General features: G+C 26.6%; 1 protein-coding gene across 1 annotated transcript in view; it reads right to left on the reverse strand.

The window, feature by feature from the left end:
* Positions 1 to 3,331: 3,331 nt before the first annotated feature.
* Positions 3,332 to 25,102, reverse strand: part of LOC132924508 (uncharacterized) — a 40,665-nt gene continuing 18,894 nt past the window's right edge. Inside the window, exons 3-7 of the mRNA XM_060988873.1 lie at positions 10,464 to 10,580; positions 10,176 to 10,340; positions 9,936 to 10,033; positions 8,151 to 8,319; positions 3,332 to 6,655 (exon numbers count right to left, since the gene is read on the reverse strand). Of these exons, the coding sequence (XP_060844856.1) occupies positions 6,327 to 6,655; positions 8,151 to 8,319; positions 9,936 to 10,033; positions 10,176 to 10,340; positions 10,464 to 10,580 (878 nt within the window). The 3' untranslated portion in view covers positions 3,332 to 6,326. The remainder of the gene's footprint in view (positions 6,656 to 8,150; positions 8,320 to 9,935; positions 10,034 to 10,175; positions 10,341 to 10,463; positions 10,581 to 25,102) is intronic.

Here is a 25,102-nt window from a genome sequence, read left to right on the forward strand (position 1 = left end):
TTATATCTGTGGATAATTATGCGAGGAGTTGCAACGCGCATGCGTATATCAAATACATAAATCGGAGACTCGTCGCTAATATCGACAACAAAGTAATACAGTAGATATAGTACTATAGTAGTATACACTCTGGCAGTCTGACAACTGACGAGTGAGTAGGTACTAGGTAGTGAACTTTACTAGTGACTAGTACTGACTATATCCATAGTACCTATACGATCTAAGGATATTAGTCGGCATTGAACTGGTCATTACAAACAGAGAAAGGCACTAACAAAGGCAGTAACAATCACACACACTCGACGTTACTACGTTAGACTAAAGAAAAATGGTATAACGGTATCTATAATATAATGAAAGGTAGCAATACAATTTCCCAAGTTAATTCGTTTTTAATAAAACGCGTGAAGTCATAGAATCATAACACCACTGACGGTGGTGCAGATTAATATTGGTGTACCTATATAATACCTGGTGTACAATTAGGTACTAAGGAATGTCGACTCGTTTTCGATTATTTATACAGATTTGTAATAGCCAATAGGAATATAATTTTTACAATTACTTTCTTTTCTTATACTATTTATAATATTATAATATTATTAATAGTATTACAAAGTGCCTATTATTACAATTTAACTATTTTAGATATAATTAACATCTAATAATTATAACTAAGTAGGTATAGCCGTATAGGTATACCAATTATATTTTAATTGTTATTAATTTATTATTATTATAATACATTAACAATACCTTACATGCTTTAGTATAGTGAATACTCTATATAACGAATTTGAAGGGACCAAGAGATTTCTTACGTTTTAGAGTTTTCGTAATAGAGAGGGTATAAGAATTATATAATAGATTATAAATCAAACCAACCATTATAATGTAATATTTATGTTATATAGAGTTTTTCGATGTATCTAACGAGTTTCGTTTTAAAGAGTTTTTACTGTATTTTTAAATATTTTATTACATAATATATTTAAGAAAAAATTATTTATTATATTTGAAATTTGTACGTACAATTAGAAATCAGTTAGGAAGTTTATCGTTGAACTTAAATCCTACATAACATCATTTTGTGATGGATAAGTCTATTCAATTTAATAAATTAGATGGTAGAATTACTGAATTAAAATTCTATTACTATTGCTAATCGTTAGCCATGTAATAATTCTTTGCAAGCCAATTGTCTGTTTCAAACCTTATTTTCTGTGATTTACTTATATTCAATTGATTTTTCATTAATTAATCTAATACTATAGATACTCATTTTAAGTACTTAATTTAAATTATTACTATTATTACTACATATTTTCAAATTCTTATAAGTTGAATGCTTGTGTGTACTCATAAGTACCAGAACGATTTTTCTACTTTATTTATTTTAATTACATTATTTTTTAAATAATAAATTATTTAAGTCAAGAACATTCCTAACTGTTGAGTAGATAGATTGCTTTAATATATACAATATACATAATACATTTATGTAATATGTTAAATTTTTATTCAATGGTAAATATATCATTCTGTATAAAAAAAAGATTTTTAGTGAAAAAATGGATGAATTAGATAGGAAAAATTTTTGACTTCAAACACTTATAAAAAAAAACTGTGATTAAGTAATATTAATAGGTACTTTAATAGCCAGTAGGTACATTACTATACCTACTTATGAAAAACACATGAGTAACTTTGGATCATATATTACAGTTTTTTGACTAAGAAAAAAATTATTATTTATTAAAATGCCTATAAATAGCTTAGAATTAGTATAAATATTAAATATTTCCAAAATGTCTCTTGAACAGTAAAAAAATGAAAAATTCTAACATTATTTAATATTTACTACATTTAATGTATTGTATATACCTATCTATTATCATATTCATTATTCAACACCACCTTTTGTAAAATATTATCACAAAAAAATTAGACATATCTAGGTTAAATTTAAAGTCAGGGATCATCATCTTCTTCTTCTTTCTTCTTTCTTATTTTTCTTGTATAATAAAACGTGAAAAATAGTTCGTTTACTATAAAAAGAATGGGCAGCGGTTGCATAGAAAAAAGCTCTATGTCACTATGCATTGTGCGTCGTGCGGTCGATTATATATTAATTATTTATTATTATTATTTCTACAAGCGTGATTTTTCGAATATTTTCCACTTTTCACAGGATTTTAACTGGAATTTTCCAGAGTTTTTTCAATCCGTTCTTATTATATTCGCGTAATGTGCGTCTTTTGAAAGCCGCACGTGTACAGTTTTTTCGCCGTTTGCGTTTGTAGCGGTCGCGATCGCGGTAACGAGTACGACTGTCGACGATGGTCTTCCAGACGTTTTTCTTCGCTTTTTATTAACTCACATACCTAAGGGCTAAGATCGCAAACGCCCATCGATGTACGACTGTACGAGATATTTTTTTGCTTAAATTTATACGTTTATTATATGATGCGATCCGACGCAGTCGCATTGTTTACCTGATAGGTTTAGAATTTAGATGCATGTAAATAGAACTTCCCCGATGATAATGGATTATTTATTACTCAAACATGGCTAACATTTTCTCCTACAAAACAGCTTCAGACTTTCGACGTCAGGAGTACAGGTATCGATTTGCATCGATTGAGGGCTGATAGCTAGATCCCCAATTACCATTTTTCATATTTAAATTTTTTTTATTCATTCAAAAATAAACCGGGCATGCGACAGGACAAACTTTTACACCGAAATACCGAATACCGAATGATAACCGATTTGAAGGCGCCGAAGACGGCTTCTACTCACTGGAATCGAGTTTGACCAACCCCTATACTACATATTACGTAGAGCACTGATGTTTGATTCGAAGCCCATTTATCCATTATATCGTATTTATATTGTTTTGTTGTTTTTGGTTGCATTAATGGGTTGTGCTGTACTTATATCATATACAAGTGTTTCTCGACGACATTTGTGTACTTGCAGGGTGTATGACAATAATATTTTATGTTTTTGTACTCCAAATAATGCAAATGTTATTAAGACATTGATATTTGATACTGCTGTCAACATTGGGATACTTTTCTTTTTGCAACATTTAACATTGTGGAAGGAGATATATATATTAGATTGTTTATTTCACTCATAGTATTATAATTTATAATATAGACAATAAGTGCAGACAAATACACCTACATTCAATAATATAGGTTAAATTTAAAGTCAGGAATCATCACAGATATATAAAACAATAATTGTTTTATATATCTGCGGGAATCATATAATATGGTAATATATATATATATATATTTATATGAATTAATATAAATAAAAATTAAATCATATATATTTTATTTCTCCGACAAAATGTAGTTGATACTGTACTTATCAGTGTACAATATTATATAAATATATAACAGTTTATAATACATTTGAACTATAATAAATAATGAATTCAAAACAATTAGTATGTCTTTAAGTAATTTAAATTACTCAAATTATTGTTATCGTTATATAAAATTTGTAATTAGAAAAAATAAATTGTAATCGTAACAAAAAAAAAAACTTAAAATTTAATTAATAATCTATTTATATGGACAACAATATTGTAAAATAATTTTATAAAATATTCAATCAACAAATTTATTGCACGCTCAAATTACTCTGAAAACAGATCACAAAACTTCCAATTTTAAAATTGCTCATACATGGACGGTATACATTTGGTTAAATATAAAATTATACTTATAAAATAAAATACAAATACATAGGTACAAATGTTCATTTTTATCAAAAATAATCCATTATTATGTTAGTCGGAGTATAAAAGTTAGAATAATGATTAAAAGTATGCCACTAATATGTACTACTGCGGCTACTATAATAATCGTTAAATATGGTTCTGAGTGTTTCAACATAATATGCACCTGACTAATTAAATTATTTTAATTCTTTGCAAAACATATTAACAATAAAAACTTTGACTATAGTGATTCATAATTATAAAATTAAAGTGTTTTTTAATGTTTAAATATTCACTTGATGTAATTATACATGTATTTTAATGCATGTACTTATTACTTGTTTTGTCTAATATAGTTTATACATGTGATGGTTATTTTGTTTATAAAGTACCTAAGTATGTATTTATCTATTTTCAAAATTTGTTCGTGTATAATTTCGAAAACGATTTTTATACAATATACTACCTATTATATAAACGACTAAATAACTTAACCTAAAGTAATAATAAGCAACTATAATAAAAAAACAAAGATTCATATCATTTTTATAACAACCAGAAAATTATTTAAATATTGTGATAGACATGCAAGTGCACTTAATTTTGAATTGAATGATACATTGATATAATAAAAAGTATGTACTATATGTGTATTGTGTATGTGTGCATATAGTTTATCTATTTAAATACAAAATTGTAGTGCTTTTGGTAAAAAAAAAAAATACATAAATACATTATAATATTATATATATATACATAATATTATCCTGTACATTATAATATAAGTATAGAACTACAAAAATATAATAGTTGCTATCTTATCTATATTAGATACCACATTAGGCTTCTACCTACAATAATAAATATATTAATAGAACTTAGCAAACATGACACTTAAAAATTTGCTTTGGATATGGTTAAAAAAAACTTAAAAATAAATAGATAAAAAAATATTTTCATATAATTTGTGCACAACATAATTACAATTTATTATAAATTGTGTAAAATATCACGTGAACTATACAATTTATAAAATTGTTAGAAGTATGTTTTTATAAAACATAACAGTGTCAGTTTTATTTTGAACAAATTTTGGTGTCAAGGTAACATTTTTATTATTTATTTACTATAATTTTTGTTTGTTTTTTTTTTTGATTGTACACAATGCTAAAAAAAAAAAATACTTCACTACGCGAGATCTTAATTTTTATTTAAATTATGATGAATTATTATCGATTTAGATCTCATAACTGAATCGTGAAATGAACTGAAATACATACAATAAAATCATCACTTATTGGATGAATTTGATTTTGTATACTTAATAAAAGAAACAATGAATAATATATTACATTATTATGTTATTATTATTATTGTTACTATTATACAATATTTATACATAGTGAATAACGAAATACGTATTATACTTTTACATATTATGTGCAATTTGTTTTGTGTACATTCACGAAATAAAAAAATTCCGAGTATAAACAAGTTTTTTTAACGAGTTTTCCGGATGGCACACTAAATATAATGAATTTATCGATTATATTAGATAATACATCAACGAACAATATCCTAAAATATTATGTTTTAAATTTCTGAATTAAACGCATCATACGATAAACTCGAATTATGAATCAAACAAAATATATATTTATATAATATTTGAATTTTAAAATAATTGTTTAACAATGAAAATAAGCACATAAAATGTTGTGATTTCGCTGTTGAAAACGATTTTATTACGATACAGGTCATGCGAGTATTGTAAAAATTAAAATGTAAAATAAACATATTGTACTAAGCTTTGCCGATGATTTCAATAACATGCCGTTGTTTTGGAGGGATAAGTGGAAAAAAAACGTTACAAATAGTTCGGTATTATATATTTGAATATTATACATGCTATAGACCTATAGACTATAGTACACGTTCGTTGGACCAAAATTGGCACAATTTCATATATATATATATATTATATGCGTAAAAATAATTAAAAATTTTGATTAAATAACAACTAAATACGACCAACGAAATGAAAAATAAAAATAAAATAATAATAATAACAATAATAATAATGATGATGAAACGGGTGCGCGTAAAATATGACGTATATTAACAATTAAAATAATAATAATAATAGTGTGTGCGCGCGCACGTCAGCTAGATGTTTGTTACGATATAATATTATTATATTTTACCCACATAAACAATGTTTTAAATAATATTGATAGGCACATGTCACTGCAATATAGCTGTTAAGAATGTTGTTTCGTCGTTATGATACTATTGTGATTAGTACCTGCGTATTTTACTATACGTACAATTAAATCAAAAGACGTGTACAACTACCTATACTATATATATAATTATACAATGATCGGTATGGTGCAAGTACGTCCCACGAAAGTCAAAATCATCCCGCGAGTCTTCTGTATGGTAGCGATAACGTGAATCGTTGTAAGTAATAAGTATACGAATTTTCCCACGGAATGTTCGCCAGAATATATTTTTCCTTCGTTTTTATAGTCTATGTATTATTATTTTATTCCGTCAAGTCGATGCGCATCGCTTTCTCGCAGCTTTACACGGCCGTACTCTGGGTCTGTATCCGGACTTTTTTCACGCTCCCGTTTCGGGATAGGGTTGGTGATGTGCCGCTGAAACCAGGATTCTGTATACCTAGACCGCCAACGCCTCCTCCGGTCCCGTTCCCATTAGCCGACCGTGGCTTCTTCAGGCTGGACCGCAATGGGCTGCGGATCACTGGTGTTATGGACGAACCATTTGAGCTGAGTGTAGTGGTCATTGACATCGTACTGCCATTGGTCGTGCCGCTCAAGTACGGCTTTCCGCTGGCGTCTGTCACCGATATTTTACCACTGCCACCGACCCCGACTCCACCTCCTCCTCCTGAAATATATAGTACGTAACTATTCAGATACAACACTTTTTACATTATTTTAGACTCGACTATTTAAACTCACAACCTAGTTCAATACTCATATATATATATATTTTTTAAACGATTATAAAATTCAAAGTACTGTGATTTTGGCACAACAATTTTTAATTTTTTTGGAATGATGATATTTTCAGTTTCTTAATTTTCTTAATGACTACATCTATAATTTTTAATTCTTTCTATGACTACAGTCTAAACAATTGTCAGAGAATTTCAACGTATATATAAACATATTTTATAAAATATTGAAGCAATTTTATTATTTTAACTTAATAAACATTATAATATGCTTAGTTAACAAAGGGTACTAATCGAAATCGTCGATACACCGCCACACCGGTATATACTTTTCAAAATATAAATTTAAAATTGTTTTTGTTCTCGTTAACGAAACTTTAAAATAATAAGAATTATTTTTAATACAATTGTAAAAAGAGATATTTTAATTTAATTTCGTGATATAAGTAGATTTTAGGAATGAAATTTTTTTTTAAACAGTAATTAACCGAGACAGTGGCGCTGAACTCATATGCCATGTGAAGCGATCGTTTCTACATTTTTTTTGTTGTAAGCACCTGATTCAAAAAAAAAAGTCATTCATTGAATTGGCGGGTTGCCAAATTTAAAAAAAAACCAAAATGGATCGTACAATAAAAAAATAAAAAAATGGGTTAATGAAGTTAATAAGGTGTTATATATATTATATAATTGAAGCCTGATAGCGTGAAGCATAGAAGTTAGAAGTCAAATAGACAAACATTTTAAATTTAACTTCACAAAAAAGTCTGAGTTCGGCGCCACTCATACTATGGAAATAATATTTGTATATTTTTTTGATTCAGATCAATATACAACTATAGATTAGCGGAAACGAGTTAACTGATTTCAGTTACGTATTGAAATCATTTTGACAATTGTTACGAATGTTTATTTTTTAATCTTCATAATATGTAGTGTGTTATTCGAAACATTATTTAAAATCCATAATTATTATTTATTTTTCATTCCAATAATTGCTGGATTTTTAAGAGCGTAACGTAGGCACGTAAAAATATTAAGTTTTATATTACGACAGCCAATATAGGTGAGCCCTATGAACATTTTTTTTTAATTGTAAATTATTTTGACATTATTTTTTACAATGTTCTACAATAGTATAAAAGAGTATAATACGTATTATAGTCGTTAAAAAAATATCCTACAGTAGTAAACACGTTTTATAAAATATAATTCAACTATATCGTAGAAATAAAAAAAGACAACATTTTTGTTGTGTATTTATTTTGTGAATAGATTGAAATAAAAGAAAATTATCAGAGTAGTTATGTAATTTCATGGTTATAACTACATTTTAATATTTATAGTTTAAAAATTTAAAAATTAAAATACCATTAGCCAAAATATGTTTTATGATGTATTTATATGTTATTATTATTAACTCACTTGGATTCATTGACCTCTTCTCCTTAAAGGCAGGATTATTGAATGTGGTAGCTTCGACACCAGATGGATCACGGTTACTGATGGTCGGATCACCGCCCAAGCGACGGGAAAATATTAAATCATATATTGCAGCCACGAATAGTAAAAAATTCAATATAATTAAGCCAATCTGTTAAGTAAAAATATTATTTGTTATTATAATGATAGTTTAATACTTGCACCATTTGTATATAATATAACATCAAGTTTTTAACAAAGAATCATTTTGGTAATCCACCTGTTTTCTTTAAAAAAAAAGACAACGAATTTATAGTATTCAAGAGAATATAATATTTATTTAATAGCATACTATATATAATAGAATGTATTTAATACGTGTTGTAAACTTCATATTATAGTATTATACTGGTTTATTATTAACGTTTAACTGAAGATAAAAGAACCAGTAGCATAAATTTGAAAAATATACCAGCACAAGAATACAATTTGGCTTAGTGTAGGTATAATATTTAATTATGTAGTAGGTACGAGACACGAGTGCATACAAGACTAAATATTATGTTTGAAAAGAATCGTGTTCTTTATTTTAGAAGACACGAATAGAGTGGATGATTTCCGTGGAAAACATTTTTAGATTAACAATGCACAATAAAATCATAAATTATTTTATGCATCTTGATTTTTAGTTTACACAACTAACGGGTGTTTATTAAAATGAAAATTATAAGTTGATTTAATACTTTGAATGAGAGAATTCAAAATGTAGGTTTACTTTTTCGTTTTATTATAACTTATAATGATGCACTATTTTTAAAACTTGATATTATTATGAGTTTGATATTAAATTAACTTTAATCAAAGTCATTATTGAATGTAACTGCGTAGTAGCTTTAAATATGAAAAATAAAAAACAGGGAAGTTTTTTCGCTTTACAGTTTTTTAGCAATGAAATAAGAAATAATATTACCACATTAAAGATACCTATTTGTTTAATTTTAATTCAATGATAAATCGTTGCAAATGAAAAATGCAAAAATAATTTGATGTACATTTTTAACATTAAAATATGACTCTTTAGATAAAATGCTATTATAACTATTAATTATTATTTTATGAAAATGTCAAGTCTGTAATTATAATTTTTTGAATTAAATAAAAAACAAAATTGATTTTGTCAATACTGGTGTTACATAAAAATGGTGTTGTATATTTATTTCCCGCCATTTTTTGTTAGTATATCACAATTATTTTTAAAAAACACGATTTATTCATTTAGAATTATAATATGTAATAAAGAAGGCACACATGCACATAACGACAATTATGTGCATATATTTTAGACTAATACGGATAAAATACACATTAGGAGCATTAGCTAAGATTGCTATTAGTTAAAAAAAACTTATTTCATAAATATACATAATTATACTATGTAATGTGGGGCATTTATCGTCAGTACGTATAAAAGCCATTTATTTTTAATATTTTAATCTAATCTCAGATTTTTATTTAATAATAATATTATGTAAACGAGTTGGTACGCATATACATGTATATTGTATACCTTTATACCTAGTTATTTATAATATCACAGTATAATTATATATTATAATTTTATCATGTTATTAAAATACATAATATATATCTTATAAATACTTTTGTGTAGTGAAGTTTTATTTTTTTCCATGGTTCTCACTAACTAATGAAGTACACACTACACACGCATAACACTTAACTTAAATATTACGAGAACATAGAATAAGGAAAACAATTTGTCTTATTCACCTGCATATAAAACGATTCCCCTCGGGTCACTTGGTAGCTGTTGTCTTTGTCGTCGGTTTGAAGAGCGAATAACCCGGCTGCGATGATTGCCAGCAGAGCTATTTACAAAAAGTATAAAATCATCGGGTTAGACACTTTATCCGTGTACGCGCATAATAGGTTTGTCAATTTGTCATAATACTATGGTATAAATTATTTTTAAAATATATCGTAGGCGTGTATGGATAATAATATATTTACTTGCTGCGAATGCAAACACCAATTTGGTAACCACGGTCTTGCTATAGGCGAACACGACTTTTTCCTTTGACACTACCATGGCCAATTGCACTATGCTCAGGATGCAAAACACGGCCAGGCTCAGTGTGCCTGCTATGGCAAAATATCCGGCTACCTTAACCGTTTCTATCGGAAAACACCAAACGATAATATTATTAATATTATTAAAATTAACCGGCGATTTACATATAGAGCTCCCACCCATCTTAACGGAAACCGTTGAAATACAATTTGAACGCAATGACTTACCCACAGGATGAAACCTGGATATTGAGTCTCCACATTTCGTTCGTCCGTAGTACGATTGTTTGCACATTTGCCATGGTCCAAAATAACCCCGATCGATTCCTGAAGTCCCAATTTCGGCTGCAACACATTACAAACAATGTAATTGTAAAATAAACGATTATTATTATATCAAAATATTCATAGAGCAATTCAAATATTTTGTTAAGCACTCCATTATATATATATATATATATATATATTATATATATAATTTACAATTTAAATTAAAATGAGAACATTTATTGTGTCGTTGTTACAAATATCATAAATATTAATTGTCTACAAACATAAAGTATATATTGTACAGCAATTAATTATAGTATTTTTTTTTTGTCATATTTATTTTTTATTTAAAATATAGATGGAAGGATATATAATAGGAAATATAGTATGATCGCAAAATCATAATAATACCTACATAATAGGTATTATATGGAATTATTATTTCGAAATGTATTTTAAAATTATTTTCACGGCACTTTGTTGGACCAAAATATTCATCCAAGTTGCGCAGTAAATTATATAATTGAAATAGTGAACAATAATATAATATAATGTCAATGTGCTTATTGGATTTAATTAAATTATCATTCGATTTGAAAATTTGAAATATGTAGGTAAAATAAAACATATAAATTAATCATTTAATATTTAAATATTCCATTTAGATTTGAATAATTATTTAAATCGAAAAATTTAAAGTCTTTTCTCCTTAATTAGTAGTTAATAGTGTAGACGTATAAAAATCAATCACTTGTGGAAATATAATATACTTGTGACAAGGAAATATTAGGATGTAGATTTACCACAAGAAAACCTTCAAATTGATATTACATAATATAACAGTACTGGTTATACAATAGGTATGTTATTATATTAATACATTATCACGTTTAACAGTTATGTGGGAAAATGTTACAGCATTCGTATCTTGTATTCTTGTAAAGTATTTAAATTAAGTGTTTTAATAATTTTTTTTCACTTGAACACATTTTTAATAAATTTAATAAATTTAAGTAAACTAATCAAATAGGTATACTAGATATATTTTTTTTGTGTTTTTATTGATGTAGAAAATAATTATAAATAGTAGGTAAGTTAAAATGAATAATATTATTTATGACTAAAACAATTCTCGTATATAAAAATGTAATATACTTAATAGTATAATACTATAATATAATAATATATATAAAAACAATCTATCCTAATCGTCTAAATTGTTTTAAATAAATTCACCCAAATCAAATAAATTTCAAAATGTTTAAATCATTGTTTATTTATACTTATTTGTAGTTATAAATGGATTTGATATGAAATATTGAATAAATTTAGTTCTTTTATAACATGTCAAAATATGCATAGCAAATTAATTTTTTTTCAGTAAATTGTTAAACAAATCAGAAGTTATGTGAAACCTTATAAAAGAGAAATTAAAAATAACAATACGGAACTTTAAATGTAAAAAATATTATTCAAATATTTGTTATGTTATTTTTGAACAGGTATTCTTTACAACTTTACAAGTTACAAATATTAAAAGACCACAGGTTTCTTGAACATACGTTTGGACCTTAGTTAATACTGGCATTTTAACACCGATTCAATGGAATTAATTGATTAAAAAAAGTTATTACAAAAAATATTATAATAAAAATTAATTGTGATATTTATAAAATTAAACCATTTTATATTTAATCATATTTTAAATTCTTAGGAAACTAGGGAAATGACAAACGCCTATATGGTTCCAGTGATTTTTATTTTTGTGGCCGTACAGTTCAGGATAAATGAGGTGTTTTGAAAGTTCCAAGTAGCCGTATCAATACATTTTCTGAAAGTTTATAAGATCAATATCGATGATATTATTAGTTTCATTATGAGTACGCTATACCCGCATGTGTTGTCTGTCTTATACACGCATAACATAGTTAAAAACTGTTTTGCGCGGGACAACTTAACTCCCTCGATATTTATATCAAAATTACCAAAATTTTAAATCGCATTGAGAAGAACTTTACCCGTGTTGTAGCGTTTTAATTTTTTTGACAGTGGTAACCAATAATTTATAATAATTAAATGAAAAAACCTAAAGTTCTCAAACCGATAACTTTAATTTCATTCATGTAATCAAAAAAATTAAAACACTACGTCACAGGTACAGTTCTTCTCAATGGGATTTATAATTTTAGTTGTTTTGATTAAAATATCGAGGGAGTAAAGTTATCCCGCGCAAAACTGTTTTTAACTATGTTACGCGTGTATAAGACAGAGACAATACATGCGGGTATAGCGTCCTCTTAAGTGTAAAGAAAAACCGACTATACAACAGCCAAAAATGTTGAAGTATCTATGCGATGTTACCCAATGCGGCAATGCTCACATGAATATCCAGTTATACACTCTATTTCAAATCGCTTTATAAAATGCAAGGACTTATCATACTAAAATCGATTTAAAGAGTTTACCAATAATAACAATATTTTGATAATATAGGTGTATATAATTAATTAAGCTCTATCAGTCTACGTTGATACGATATAGAACGAAGTGAGGCAAAATATGGCCTCTGAATCCTGTACAATATTTTTTTTTTTTGAAACTGAAATATGTATTCTTAATTATACAATCGAAGGGATCTATTGTTCAAAATACACGAATATTTTGAGATTAAAATAGAATTGGTATACAAAGATGGTTCGTACGATGCAGAAAAATAGTTCGCTGATTGCAGTCATTATTCAATAGACTATGTATTCATACATCACGCATTGTTACAACTTATGATTTCGAAGAATTTTTAAATTAAATTATTTCAAATAGTAATAAAAAAAAGAAGAATAGGTAGTGCATTGTGTTGTAGCGTAAGAAATTTTTCAGTTTCTAAAATAATGTTCAAATACGATTGTCGAAAAACTTGGAAAGAAATTTTTATATTAAATTTTACGAGTGATGTAGGTTTTATTAATAGTTTATTGTACTCAATATTAGATTTTACCTAAGTAGGAATTGATTTTTTTTATGTTTGTAGCATTCACTGTGAAATACTCGACGAAAAAATATTGTTTCATTGAAGTAGCTAGCTATTAGTAGTACAGACTACAGAGTACAGAAGGTAAAAGTTTCGTACTGTTTTCAATTTTACATATAGGTGCATTATACATCTTATACATTACTACTTGTATATTAGTTAATTCATAGTTAATTGATTTACAACTAAGCAGATGATTTTTGATAGCAAATAAGATAATATATAAATAATTACGTTAAAATATGTAAAAATTGTAATATTATTATTAAATTTATATCTCTTTAATTATTGCATTGTTAATTTTAGTATCTGTATATTATTTTGATACAAAAAATACTATTCATTTGTTCATTCGATTATATTGTTCTTAATATTCTTAAATTGTTCGAACGGCAACTATCGTTTACGCATTAATGTTATCGTAGTTATAACGTTATATCACTAACATATTGTACTAATCACTGCACAACTATTCGTGTTTGTGTTTTTAAATTTATTTGTTATAATTCATAATGTCTGTACAAAATTCTTGGATAGTAAAAACAATACGTGTTATCTTTATAATACTTTAATCCATGGCAACTGTAAATACTGTAATCCCTATAGTACATACTGACAAACAATAATAGTTTGTTTTACTTATTCTATCAGGTTTTATGTTAAATAAATCTTTACCTACCTACATGATTTGTGAAACAAATATTATAAGTAACTATAAGTATATTGTATCTAAAAGTATATGTTTGTTTTTAAATTATATATTGCATATTTAGAGGAAAAAGTATAAGTTCGTTATATCTTTTGTGCTAGTTATTATTTTTCATATTGTTAGAAGATTCATGTTTTGTTATAGAATATTGTAACTGTGTACATGTAAGGTGTAGCTATAGAGTTTGTTGAACCTAAATGTTTAAACATATTTATAAAATATTTAAATTATGTTATACGTGTGAAAACTACTAATAACAGACAGTATTTAGTAAGAGTATAATAATAATAATAATAATAACAAATTATTAAGCTACTAACTATCATGAATTAAGATATCTTAATTCATGCTAACTATTAAAACAAATTGAATATAATAAATAATGTGTTATTTATAAAATGTTATTATTAATAAGTTTACAAGCTTGTAAATTTTTATTCTGGTTTGTATATTACTGAACTTATTTGGTTACCTTTAAATTCACAATAATTAAATTAATACACTTTAATTTTCTGGTATTTTCATTCTTACTTAACGATATTCATTTTGGAATATTTTTATGATACGAGGTCAAACAATATATTATGTTTTAAATTGTGATTTAGTATGTTGTATTAACTGATATCTAATAAAATAGAAATATATAATAATACAGTATAGGTACTAAGCCAAGTGTATGAATTAATTACAAATTTGTGTTTTCGATTCCAGAAATTTAAAATTTGTTTTGTATAATTTTAAAAAATATATAAATACGAACATCTATAAATAATTCGTAGTACATTTATGAAATATTAATAATAATAGTTACGTATTATTTATTTACTTAAAAAATATATTTTGTTTATCGCTACTTGTTAGTTGTTATTATATAGGATACGTAATAAATAATTGAATATACTAGTAAATAAAAACGTTTATAATTATAACTAAATATTATGTGTTAATAACACAACACATTTCGTTGAATATTTTTTTTAACAAATAATAATCTATTACATTTATAAAACCTATAGTATCTGTATTTATATATCATTGTAAGGTTCTAATCACTTTCATTAGCATATTTAACTATTTGTGTACTAACAATATTCAAACCATTCGAATTATCAGTATTCAGTAACAAAAAAAATAAGCCAACTGAAATCAATAATGTCAATATTAAATATTTGGACACCACAATGTGTGTAAAATGTAAATTCGAAAACTGTCACGTTTTATTCAGTACCTAACTTGGTGTAAATACGAACATAACATAATATACCTACTTAATAATTAATGGATCATGGATAGGTAAATAAAATAAATAAGAAATTTAAGTTTTAAAAAATGTGTCTGTAATAACTTATAAACGCCGAACAGAAAGCTGATATAAATAGTTTGGATAAAGTTTCGTGTTGCGTCACGAATAGGTATAATACTTTTTGTAGTACTTGAGCAACTGCAAGAGAAAATTAAAATAGCTTTATAATTTTTCGTTTGTCACATGAACTTGCTATAAATATTCGCAACTATTTTTCAACTTGTTTCACGGTTGTTCGAAAATTTAATACTGTACATTTAATCTTCTAGATGTTTTTTTTTCTTTAATAGTCGTAATAAGACAACGTCGAGTTGGCAATAGATAAGTATAATTTTTGTCTCTCAAGAATACGGCACATATTTTTTTTTTCACAGTCTGTAGTATTACGTGCGAAAACGACAAATATAGAAGGGAGTGTAGATAACATGTATCATATTAAATACACAAGAATCGCGCGTATATATCGAATAATACTATAATAATATTATAATACTTTATGTGAATGAAAACGTCATTCGGGCTAGATTACGAACAACCTAAGTCAAAGACCATCATATAATATTGCTAGGTAACTATTTCTACACGGCATTTCACCGGTATGCCTTTTGTTTATACTTTGAACAAAGATTTTATTACACGCGTGCAATTATTATGAAATAATAATATACGCATACGCGTGTAGGTACCTGTATTATATCATTTACTAAAAATATGATATTATATCTGCCTCGACCGCGAAGTCGGTTATTCGTCTGCGACGCTGCGAGTACTGACGATCGCGTGGAATTTTCTAAGACACAACAAAACAGTACCTATAGGTACACGGAAGATGGGCGGACAGGTGAGTAATAGTCATGTTTGGACGAATGAGTATGTCTGTGCGTTGAGTAATATTATTTCATCGAAAAACTGTACAGTAGGCACTGTAAGTATTAATATAATAATATGTACGTATAATATTACGACGGAACAATGCGCAAACAGTAACAGTACATCCGTTTCACGCTGTTTTACTCGCGCACGTAAAGTATAAAAAATGCTTATTACGCGCGCGCTTGTACGAGTATAGAGGTCTACACAGGTACAAATACTTGGGTAAGTACCTACGACTACGGCGTAACCGCATAGCAGCGGATCGCGTGACCGAACCGTTAAACTTTTACAATAAGGTTAAACCGTTTCGGAGGATGAAACGTTGTCGGTGGCGGCGTCGCTGAGAATATCGCTGTGGTCGATAGGAAACGGGCTATGGACGCATGTATGTGTAGGTATATATACAGTGTATGTATACACTATACACCGTGTACACTTTGTGCTCTCGAGACTATATATATATTAAGTATATTGTTATAACATGGCAGCGGTTGCAGTCGACTTGTACGCTGAGGATTGAGGAGAAAATAATAATAATCATAATAATAATAATAATAATGGTACGACGACAACGATAATAATAATTATACACATTGTATTCAATATACACGCGATTTATTATTGTAGTCACACTAATAACGACGAACGTCATCAATTCGCACGATTTGTTCTTATTCGTTGATTATTACGAATGCGATAAATTGTATTTATCATTATATTATAATAATAATAATAATTACGATCAATGTCAAACGTTGATGACGACGAGCAATAAGGAACAAGATCAATCAAGAAGTATAGGTATACCACACGTCTGCACACAACGTAACTTGTAACTGCACTTGTAATTACATACAAGCTCAATATTTTTCGATTATATTATATAATATGTCGTGAATACAAATAAATGTATTTTAAACTTTGGTTCGTTATCATTTTAGTATAAATAGTAAATACATTATACAACTTTAATATTATATTAGGCTCTTTTATGAATTATAAATTATGATTAATTTAGCTGCGCTAAAAATATAGGCTTAAATTTATATCAATCGTAATTTTAATTCCACTAATGAATATTATGTCACAGAAAATTTTTATCAACAACACACTGACATGCTTTTACATAAAGTTAAATTTATAAAAAAAATAAATTTTGTTTTATTACATAATAGTAAGTCTAAGTAATATCAATATAAGCAGGTTTCTGTAACTTCTCTGCTTTAGTGACAGCAATTTTGTTTTATTTCTTGGAAAATTGAAACTATGAAACTACAAAAAAAATATTATAATCGTAAAAATAAAATTGTAAATTATTGATACATTTCTATGTAATAAAAATACAATGATACGAATTATACCCATTTAATTTTAAAATACAAATAAAATAATATTTTGTACGAATGAAACGATTCTTTTTGCGTTTACAATACACGGGTGCGTGTCAATTGTAAACACGAACTCTTCTATTGAAAATATTGATTCAAAACTTTACTTTTGTAATGTACATATTTTGTTTTTAAAATATATTAATAATATTATACCTTATACGAGTATGTTTTATATCACTGAAAAATAAAATAAATAGTTTTTTTTTTATAATTTAGTTTAGTTTTATAAATTAGTTTCTAGCAGACAGTAACAATGATTTGATTGTTCTATAAAAATTACAAGAACAAATGTTAATTTTTTGCCTTCTCTTTCAAGAGAGTTTCTATTGTATGGTGCACACAATTTTCTCAATTACTATAGTTATACCTGTCATTCCCGTTTTTACATTTATAAATTGTATGCAGTTTACTTGATAGTTGTGATTGTTTGATCACGATTATTATATGGCATATGCCGTTGTTGCAATCATATGAAATGAAATATTTCGTTAGTAATCTTCACGTAACCATATTACAATGTGAATATAACGACGATTGCTCTTGAAAATCACTAATAGGACTTCAAAGGAGGAGAAGGAATGAAGTTAAAATTTCTATATACTGTCAATATCAATTTATAAAATGAGTGGTAAACCTATCAGTCAAACAAAACGGAGTAGGTTGTAAGTAATATTTCATATTTTTTAACACTAATAAAATAAAACTTAATTTATTTGATTTGAATATCGATTATTTGAATATTACATGTAAAAACATAGTTATTGAAATACAAATAAAATAAAATAAACAATGTGTGATACAATATATTTCAAGGTATACACCTCAGATCGAGCTAATGTAAGTAATAGAAATGCAACTTTTGTATTAGCAGCTATGGCTCAATCGATGGGACAAGATTTAAATAATATTGCTCTAAATAGAGAATCGATACGAAGAGCTCGACGTCAGCATAGAGAAAGCATTGCATCGCATATAAAAAGTAAATTTGGTCCGTCCAATCCTCTAGTTATTCATTGGGATGGGAAAATCTTACCAACATTGACAAAAATGGAACACGTAGATCGTCTTGCAATTTAAGTTTCTGGAAATGGTATTTTGAAGCTTTTAGGGGTTCCTCCGTTATTAAAAGGCACAGGTAAATTAATGGCTGAAGCTGTATATAATCTTATTAATAACTGGAACTTGTCAAATCATATTCAGTTTATGTGTTTTGACACGACTGATAGTTATACTGGACTAAAAAGTGGTGCTTGTGTGTTATTAGAAAAAATGTTGGGACGAAATTTAATAAAATTGGCATGTCGGCATCATATTTTTGAAATTGTTGTAGGTAAAGTATTTGATAATTTAATGGGTCCATCAAATGGACCTTATATTGCATTATTTAAAAAATTTTCAAATTTCTGGCCTAACATTATTCAAGACGCATTTGAAAATGGTTTAATGAATACATGTTATATAACTCGAGAACTGAAACTTATAAAAACTGATTTAGTTAAATTTATTATTGATCAATTAACTCAGTTCCAAACTCGTGACGATTATAAAGAGTTGTTACAGTTGAGTTAATTTATCTTGGAGAAGAACAACCAGAAAATAATAATTTTCGAAAACCAGGTACTTGTCATCGAGCTAGATGGATGGCTAAAATAATTTATTGTATAATTTTTTTTTTATTTCGGTCGCAATTTGAACTTAACGAAACAGAACTATTAAACTTGGAACATTTTACTCTGTTCATAATGAGAGTATATTTAAAAGTATGGTATACTTCTAACGATGCTTCAGGTGCACCATTAAATGATTTAAATTTCTTAAAAGATCTGATTACGTATAAAAATTCAAGTAATGGTATCTACAAACTAGCATTGAAAGTATTTTCTGGTCATTTGTGGTATCTTAATGATACATTAATTGGATTAGCATTTTTTGACTCGCGAGTACCAAATAATATTAAAGCCCAAATGGTTATAGCTTTAGATAAAATTGAGGCTGATTATCCCGAACAAAGAATAAAGCTCCCAGTACATTGTATTCTAACTAGTGAATTGCATGACTTTGTAACAAATAATACATATTAACTATTTACGGCTCTTGACATTAAAACCGACTTTTTAACTACGCCTCCAAATACTTGGATAAGTGATATTGAATATATTGATGGCTGTGAAAAAATAAAAAAACTTAAAGTCGTTAATGATGCAGCTGAAAGGGGTATAGCATTAATGACATCTTTCAATGGCACTCGTACTAATCAAGAAGATCAACAACAATATCTTCTTCAAGTCGTTGAAAAACACAGACAAGATTTCCCGGAAGCCAAAAAATCGATTTTATTAAAAATGTGATTTATTTTTATGTATTAATAAGACTTGTAATTTTTAAAATAATATGTATTGGTTTTGTAGTAATAATAATATTAAAGTTATAAATAAGTATAAATAATTAAATTTGTTGTTTACAACAGAACTATAGCTTTTTTTTATAATTTATTTCATATATTAAGATATTTAAGTTCATTGAGCTACCCTTTAATGTTTATGAAATGACTTAATATTTTAACATCATTTTTTAGGCAAATAGAACAAAATTAATGGATGAGAAAATTAAAAACAAAAAAAAAATTTAAGTGCCACCCTAGTATACAGTATACAGATACACTGTATATATAATATAATAGATAAACTACCCATTTAAGCACCTATCTGATATTATTATTGCTAATACTAATGTACAGTATAGCCAGTATAGGATTAGATTTGAGCAATTTTAGTGGTAGTGTTTACACACTATACTTTAAAAAGTAAGAAAATTAAAAAAAATGATCAATTTAAAGTAGAAACATTATGTTTTAATTTGCTATACCGAAAACATAATAAACATGAGTTTATTGGATCACACCTTCTAACTTATACTCAACAATAAATTACCACAGCCATAAAAAAATAATTAAAATATTTAAAACATGTTATACATCCTTGCTTTTGCTCAGAATTTAAAATAAATTGGTTATTATTCTATATATGCTTATAATTTTTCTTCAACTTCTTTGACATCACGAGTGCACTCTTCCTCCCGAAGCGGTTGTTCGGCAAAGAATGTGCATTCTTCGATACTCGATAGGTACGCGAACTAATCAAACCGTAATATTAATTTGAAAGGATAGGGAGCAAAAACCGTATTATTATCTTTGTAAAAGCGCACATGAGCATTCTATAGAAATGAATATAAATTCGTCATGTGTATATTCCGCAATTCAAGTTCTGTACAAAGACTCAGTCGGGTACAAAGAGGGGTTTTCTCACGACACATATAATAACCAAGGACGACGCGATTAAACACAAACATACCAACCATTATCGTATTCTTAATATATATAATACTCAGTAACGTGATAATAATATCATCTTTGATATTATTTTGAAATGAAATATTAATTATTGTTACTAATATTTAACAATAATACCTTTTGCGTTTTACGTATAATGTTTATTATTGATTTTTGAAACGTTTGAGTAGGTAAAACAGCTGCGAGAACATTTATATTTGATTAAACTATACTATAACATAAATTTAATTAATTAACTGTTATAAGTATAACAATACTGGGGGATTAAAAAATTAACATATTTAGGTAATGAAAAATTTATATTCGTTAGGGCGGTAGCTATTTTAATGACATTTAGAAGATTGTTTTAGAAACAATAAATAAAAATATTGAGGATGTCTTTTTATCATATAAAAGGTACAAGTATACCTCATAATTTCGTTTAAATCACTGTAGATGTGTTAAATATGAAATCGACGATAAATCGTTTTAATCATTGTATTGATATTTTTTACAAAATATTTTTTTTAAGCCGAGACGGGTATATCAGTATTTAGGATATTTTATACAATAAATTAAATATTTACAAAAAGCGTTTTTAGAGTTTAGGCACATGAAACAATTACACATTATTAATGTTAAATCGCTCCGTTTAGAATCAAACATATATCCTCTCAATATATCAATCTTATATACCTAAAATAATTTAGTTTTCAGTCAACACTCAACACTATCACGAGGTTTAAAATTCGATATAAAGCGATTTATTTAAGTATGTAGCAAATAAATATTGAATAATATTAATATGACTTGTCATTGTTGTTTCATGTTTGTAAATATACGTAATAGTCGTAATACACTAAAAGTATAACGCTGTTTGTATTGGTTCTTAATAAAATATTTAAATGTGTATATAAATTATGTTCAATACAAACATGCATTAAGTTTAAAGTTATTAACTATAGTATGAGTTCATTTATTTAGTAATTGACAAATATTAAACTAAATTTATTTAAAAAATGATGAACTTAAGTAAATCATTTTAATGTTTCATAATGATAATTACTTATTAACATAATCAAATTATTTTTTAATATGACGTAAGTCGTATCTACCTACCTAAACATATTTTAATGTCTGTATTTAATCAATATTTTTTTTTTCATTAAGTATTATTTATTGCTAAAAATAACCCAAGTTATTTTCTGAATGTATAATATTTATATTAAAATGAAGAATTAAAAATACAGGTAATAAATTGCAATAAGCGTTATATAATATTATATTATTATAGTATGTTTTCGTTGTTGAAATATTAATTTTCAAGTCAATATAAAGTTCAACTTGATACCAAATAATTTGAATAAATTTTAATAAAATCTTTTCCTAAAAAAATGCTCAAACAATAATAATAAATGCGTAGGTACTGACGTTTCGAATAACTTTAAAATTATTATTAGACTATCGGGGAACTCGATATTCCATATTATTATATAACCACTTCAAATACAAATAAAAATTTCTATAAAAATGTATTAAGGTTTCAAAATTGATAAAAGTTTTGAGTGCGTTGCTGGTGCATTATATACAGTTGATACGCTCAAGGTCCCTTTTAGATTTAATTAATTCAGAATTTAAACGAGAATATCCGAGTGAGTGGGTGTCGAGTATCGTGCGAAGTCAAACACACGCACCCATATAATATATATATATTTATAAGACCTAACTTACGGTAGTTTTGTTAAAACTTAAATACCAACAACGTTTATTATTGAAAAATAATTTTTTGTTGAGCATTACAACAACCGATTGGTAGAAAATTATACCGATAATCATGATACCATTTATTGCAGTGCACGGGTGATGATTTAACAAATTTACTTATTAATTATTATATTATAATATATTATTCCTATGAAAATTTCTAAAACCTAATTATCTTTATTATGCGAATCTGTGGGTATCAGAGCGGCCAGAAATAATAATTTAAATAGTAATATTATGAACGGTGAATGCATGAAATAAAATATTAATTATTAACGGGTACGGACATTTACGTACAATACGTGCACGACTGCACGAATAGGTAGGTATGCTTATGAGTACACATGGAATATATAGGATATAATATACTGTATAGTTTCTGAAATAGAAATAATATTATATGGTAAGAGATATGTATTTTAAACCGAATGGTGATAAACATGAAGAATAATTTGTGTAGCTTGCCGCTATATGTACCGGAACTACAATTGACAGTACCGTCAGTACCTATTCGAATATCATTACCATTATGCGTATATTATATGGATAGATGTAATATAATAATATTGTGAACCATCTGTACAAATATAAAACGCCGTTCGGATTTTATTATTAAAATGCATGCGTGCAGGAGTGGACGTTATCAGATCAGGTCACACGATCGATCTCCGTGCACAATACAAAACCGTATAATATTCTATGGGTGGATCGATGATAAAAACAAAATAACAACAATAACTCCGTACAATACTTTATGAACGTCATATTTTGTTTTTGTTTGGCGGTCATTGTTTTGGTCGTGACGAGACACATACAGGTAACATATACGAGAATACGGGACGCGTTTATGTAGACAATGATGATTATTGATGTAATGGCGTGTCGTCAAACTTGCCGTCTTGTTCCAATCAAAGGTAAAAAGGATTACGTTTATCGTGGGTGGGACATTATGCGGCAAGATAACTAGTTGTAGTAACTATGTAATGTAGGCATCCACTATAATGCGTGTAGGAAAAACAATTCTGCGGAGGCTGATAAAAATGTAGTAATGGTGTTCGAAAAAAATTTATACAGCTAAGCCGCTAAGGACAAATTAAATATTATAAATAAAAGTTATATCGATTTAATTAAAATACCATGTGAATAATAAAACATATACATAAAATCATAATGTGTTAGTTGTTAAGGTATTCTTAATCATGAAATGTTTTTGTTACATGTTTGAATCTACAACAATCGGTATAATAATATACAGCCATACAAGAACTGATAAATATAATGAACTATAGTGAACTTTTGTTATGATGACGTATGATTGTGAATATAGACGTCAGTTTTGGTTCATATAATTTCTTGAATAAATATTCACAACTACACTTTTACTGTCATTTTATTAGCTGTTTTCAGAAAACGTTAATAATCCGAATGGAATTTGTAACCAATTGAGCATACTTCTATAATAATGATGCGTTGTAAATAGTATTAATATAAAAAATATATATTTTTCACGAATTAAGTTTTCAAATATTGTTATTATATTACAAATGTTTTTTTTATACTGAGAGCAATTTATTCATATTTGTATAGTAATAAAAACATGTTCAAGATTATATTATTAATAAAAGTACATCCTATTTAGCGTAATATATGATACCTATTAGGTAATAGGTTGTATATAAGTTTCACTTATTTTGAAAAAATAGATTACAAAATGTATAGGTACATTTAAAAAAGTTTTTGTTATTATATTTTCTTTTTTTCTTTCAAAAGTTAATTTATATGTTTTTATTATTTATTATAAATCCCGTACCTACTAAATTGTGTTTGTTTTATTTATTATTTTTTTTAAAAGCTTAAAAGATATTATGAAGTCTTCTTATCTTATCCACACGTAAAATAAAATAAAAACTTCTCGTCGTATTTTATTCAATGTCAATAGATTATTGAAATTAAGGTATCATTATTACTTATAATAAAAATGATAAAGAATACTAGAATCTATATTATAACTAAAGCTTTTTTTTAATATTTTATTTTATAAAAAAGTTATTAACAACAAAAAATTAAAATATTTTAAAAATGCAAATATTATTCTTAATAATTTCTACGATAGGTATAATGATACCACAACTTTAATAATGTAATCACAATCAGCGGAATGTGAAGAAAGGTTTAACTACATAAACTTTGTGGACCAAAAT

The sequence above is a fragment of the Rhopalosiphum padi genome, chromosome 3, assembly GCF_020882245.1.
Source record: "Rhopalosiphum padi isolate XX-2018 chromosome 3, ASM2088224v1, whole genome shotgun sequence".
Taxonomy (NCBI): Eukaryota; Metazoa; Arthropoda; class Insecta; order Hemiptera; family Aphididae; genus Rhopalosiphum; species Rhopalosiphum padi.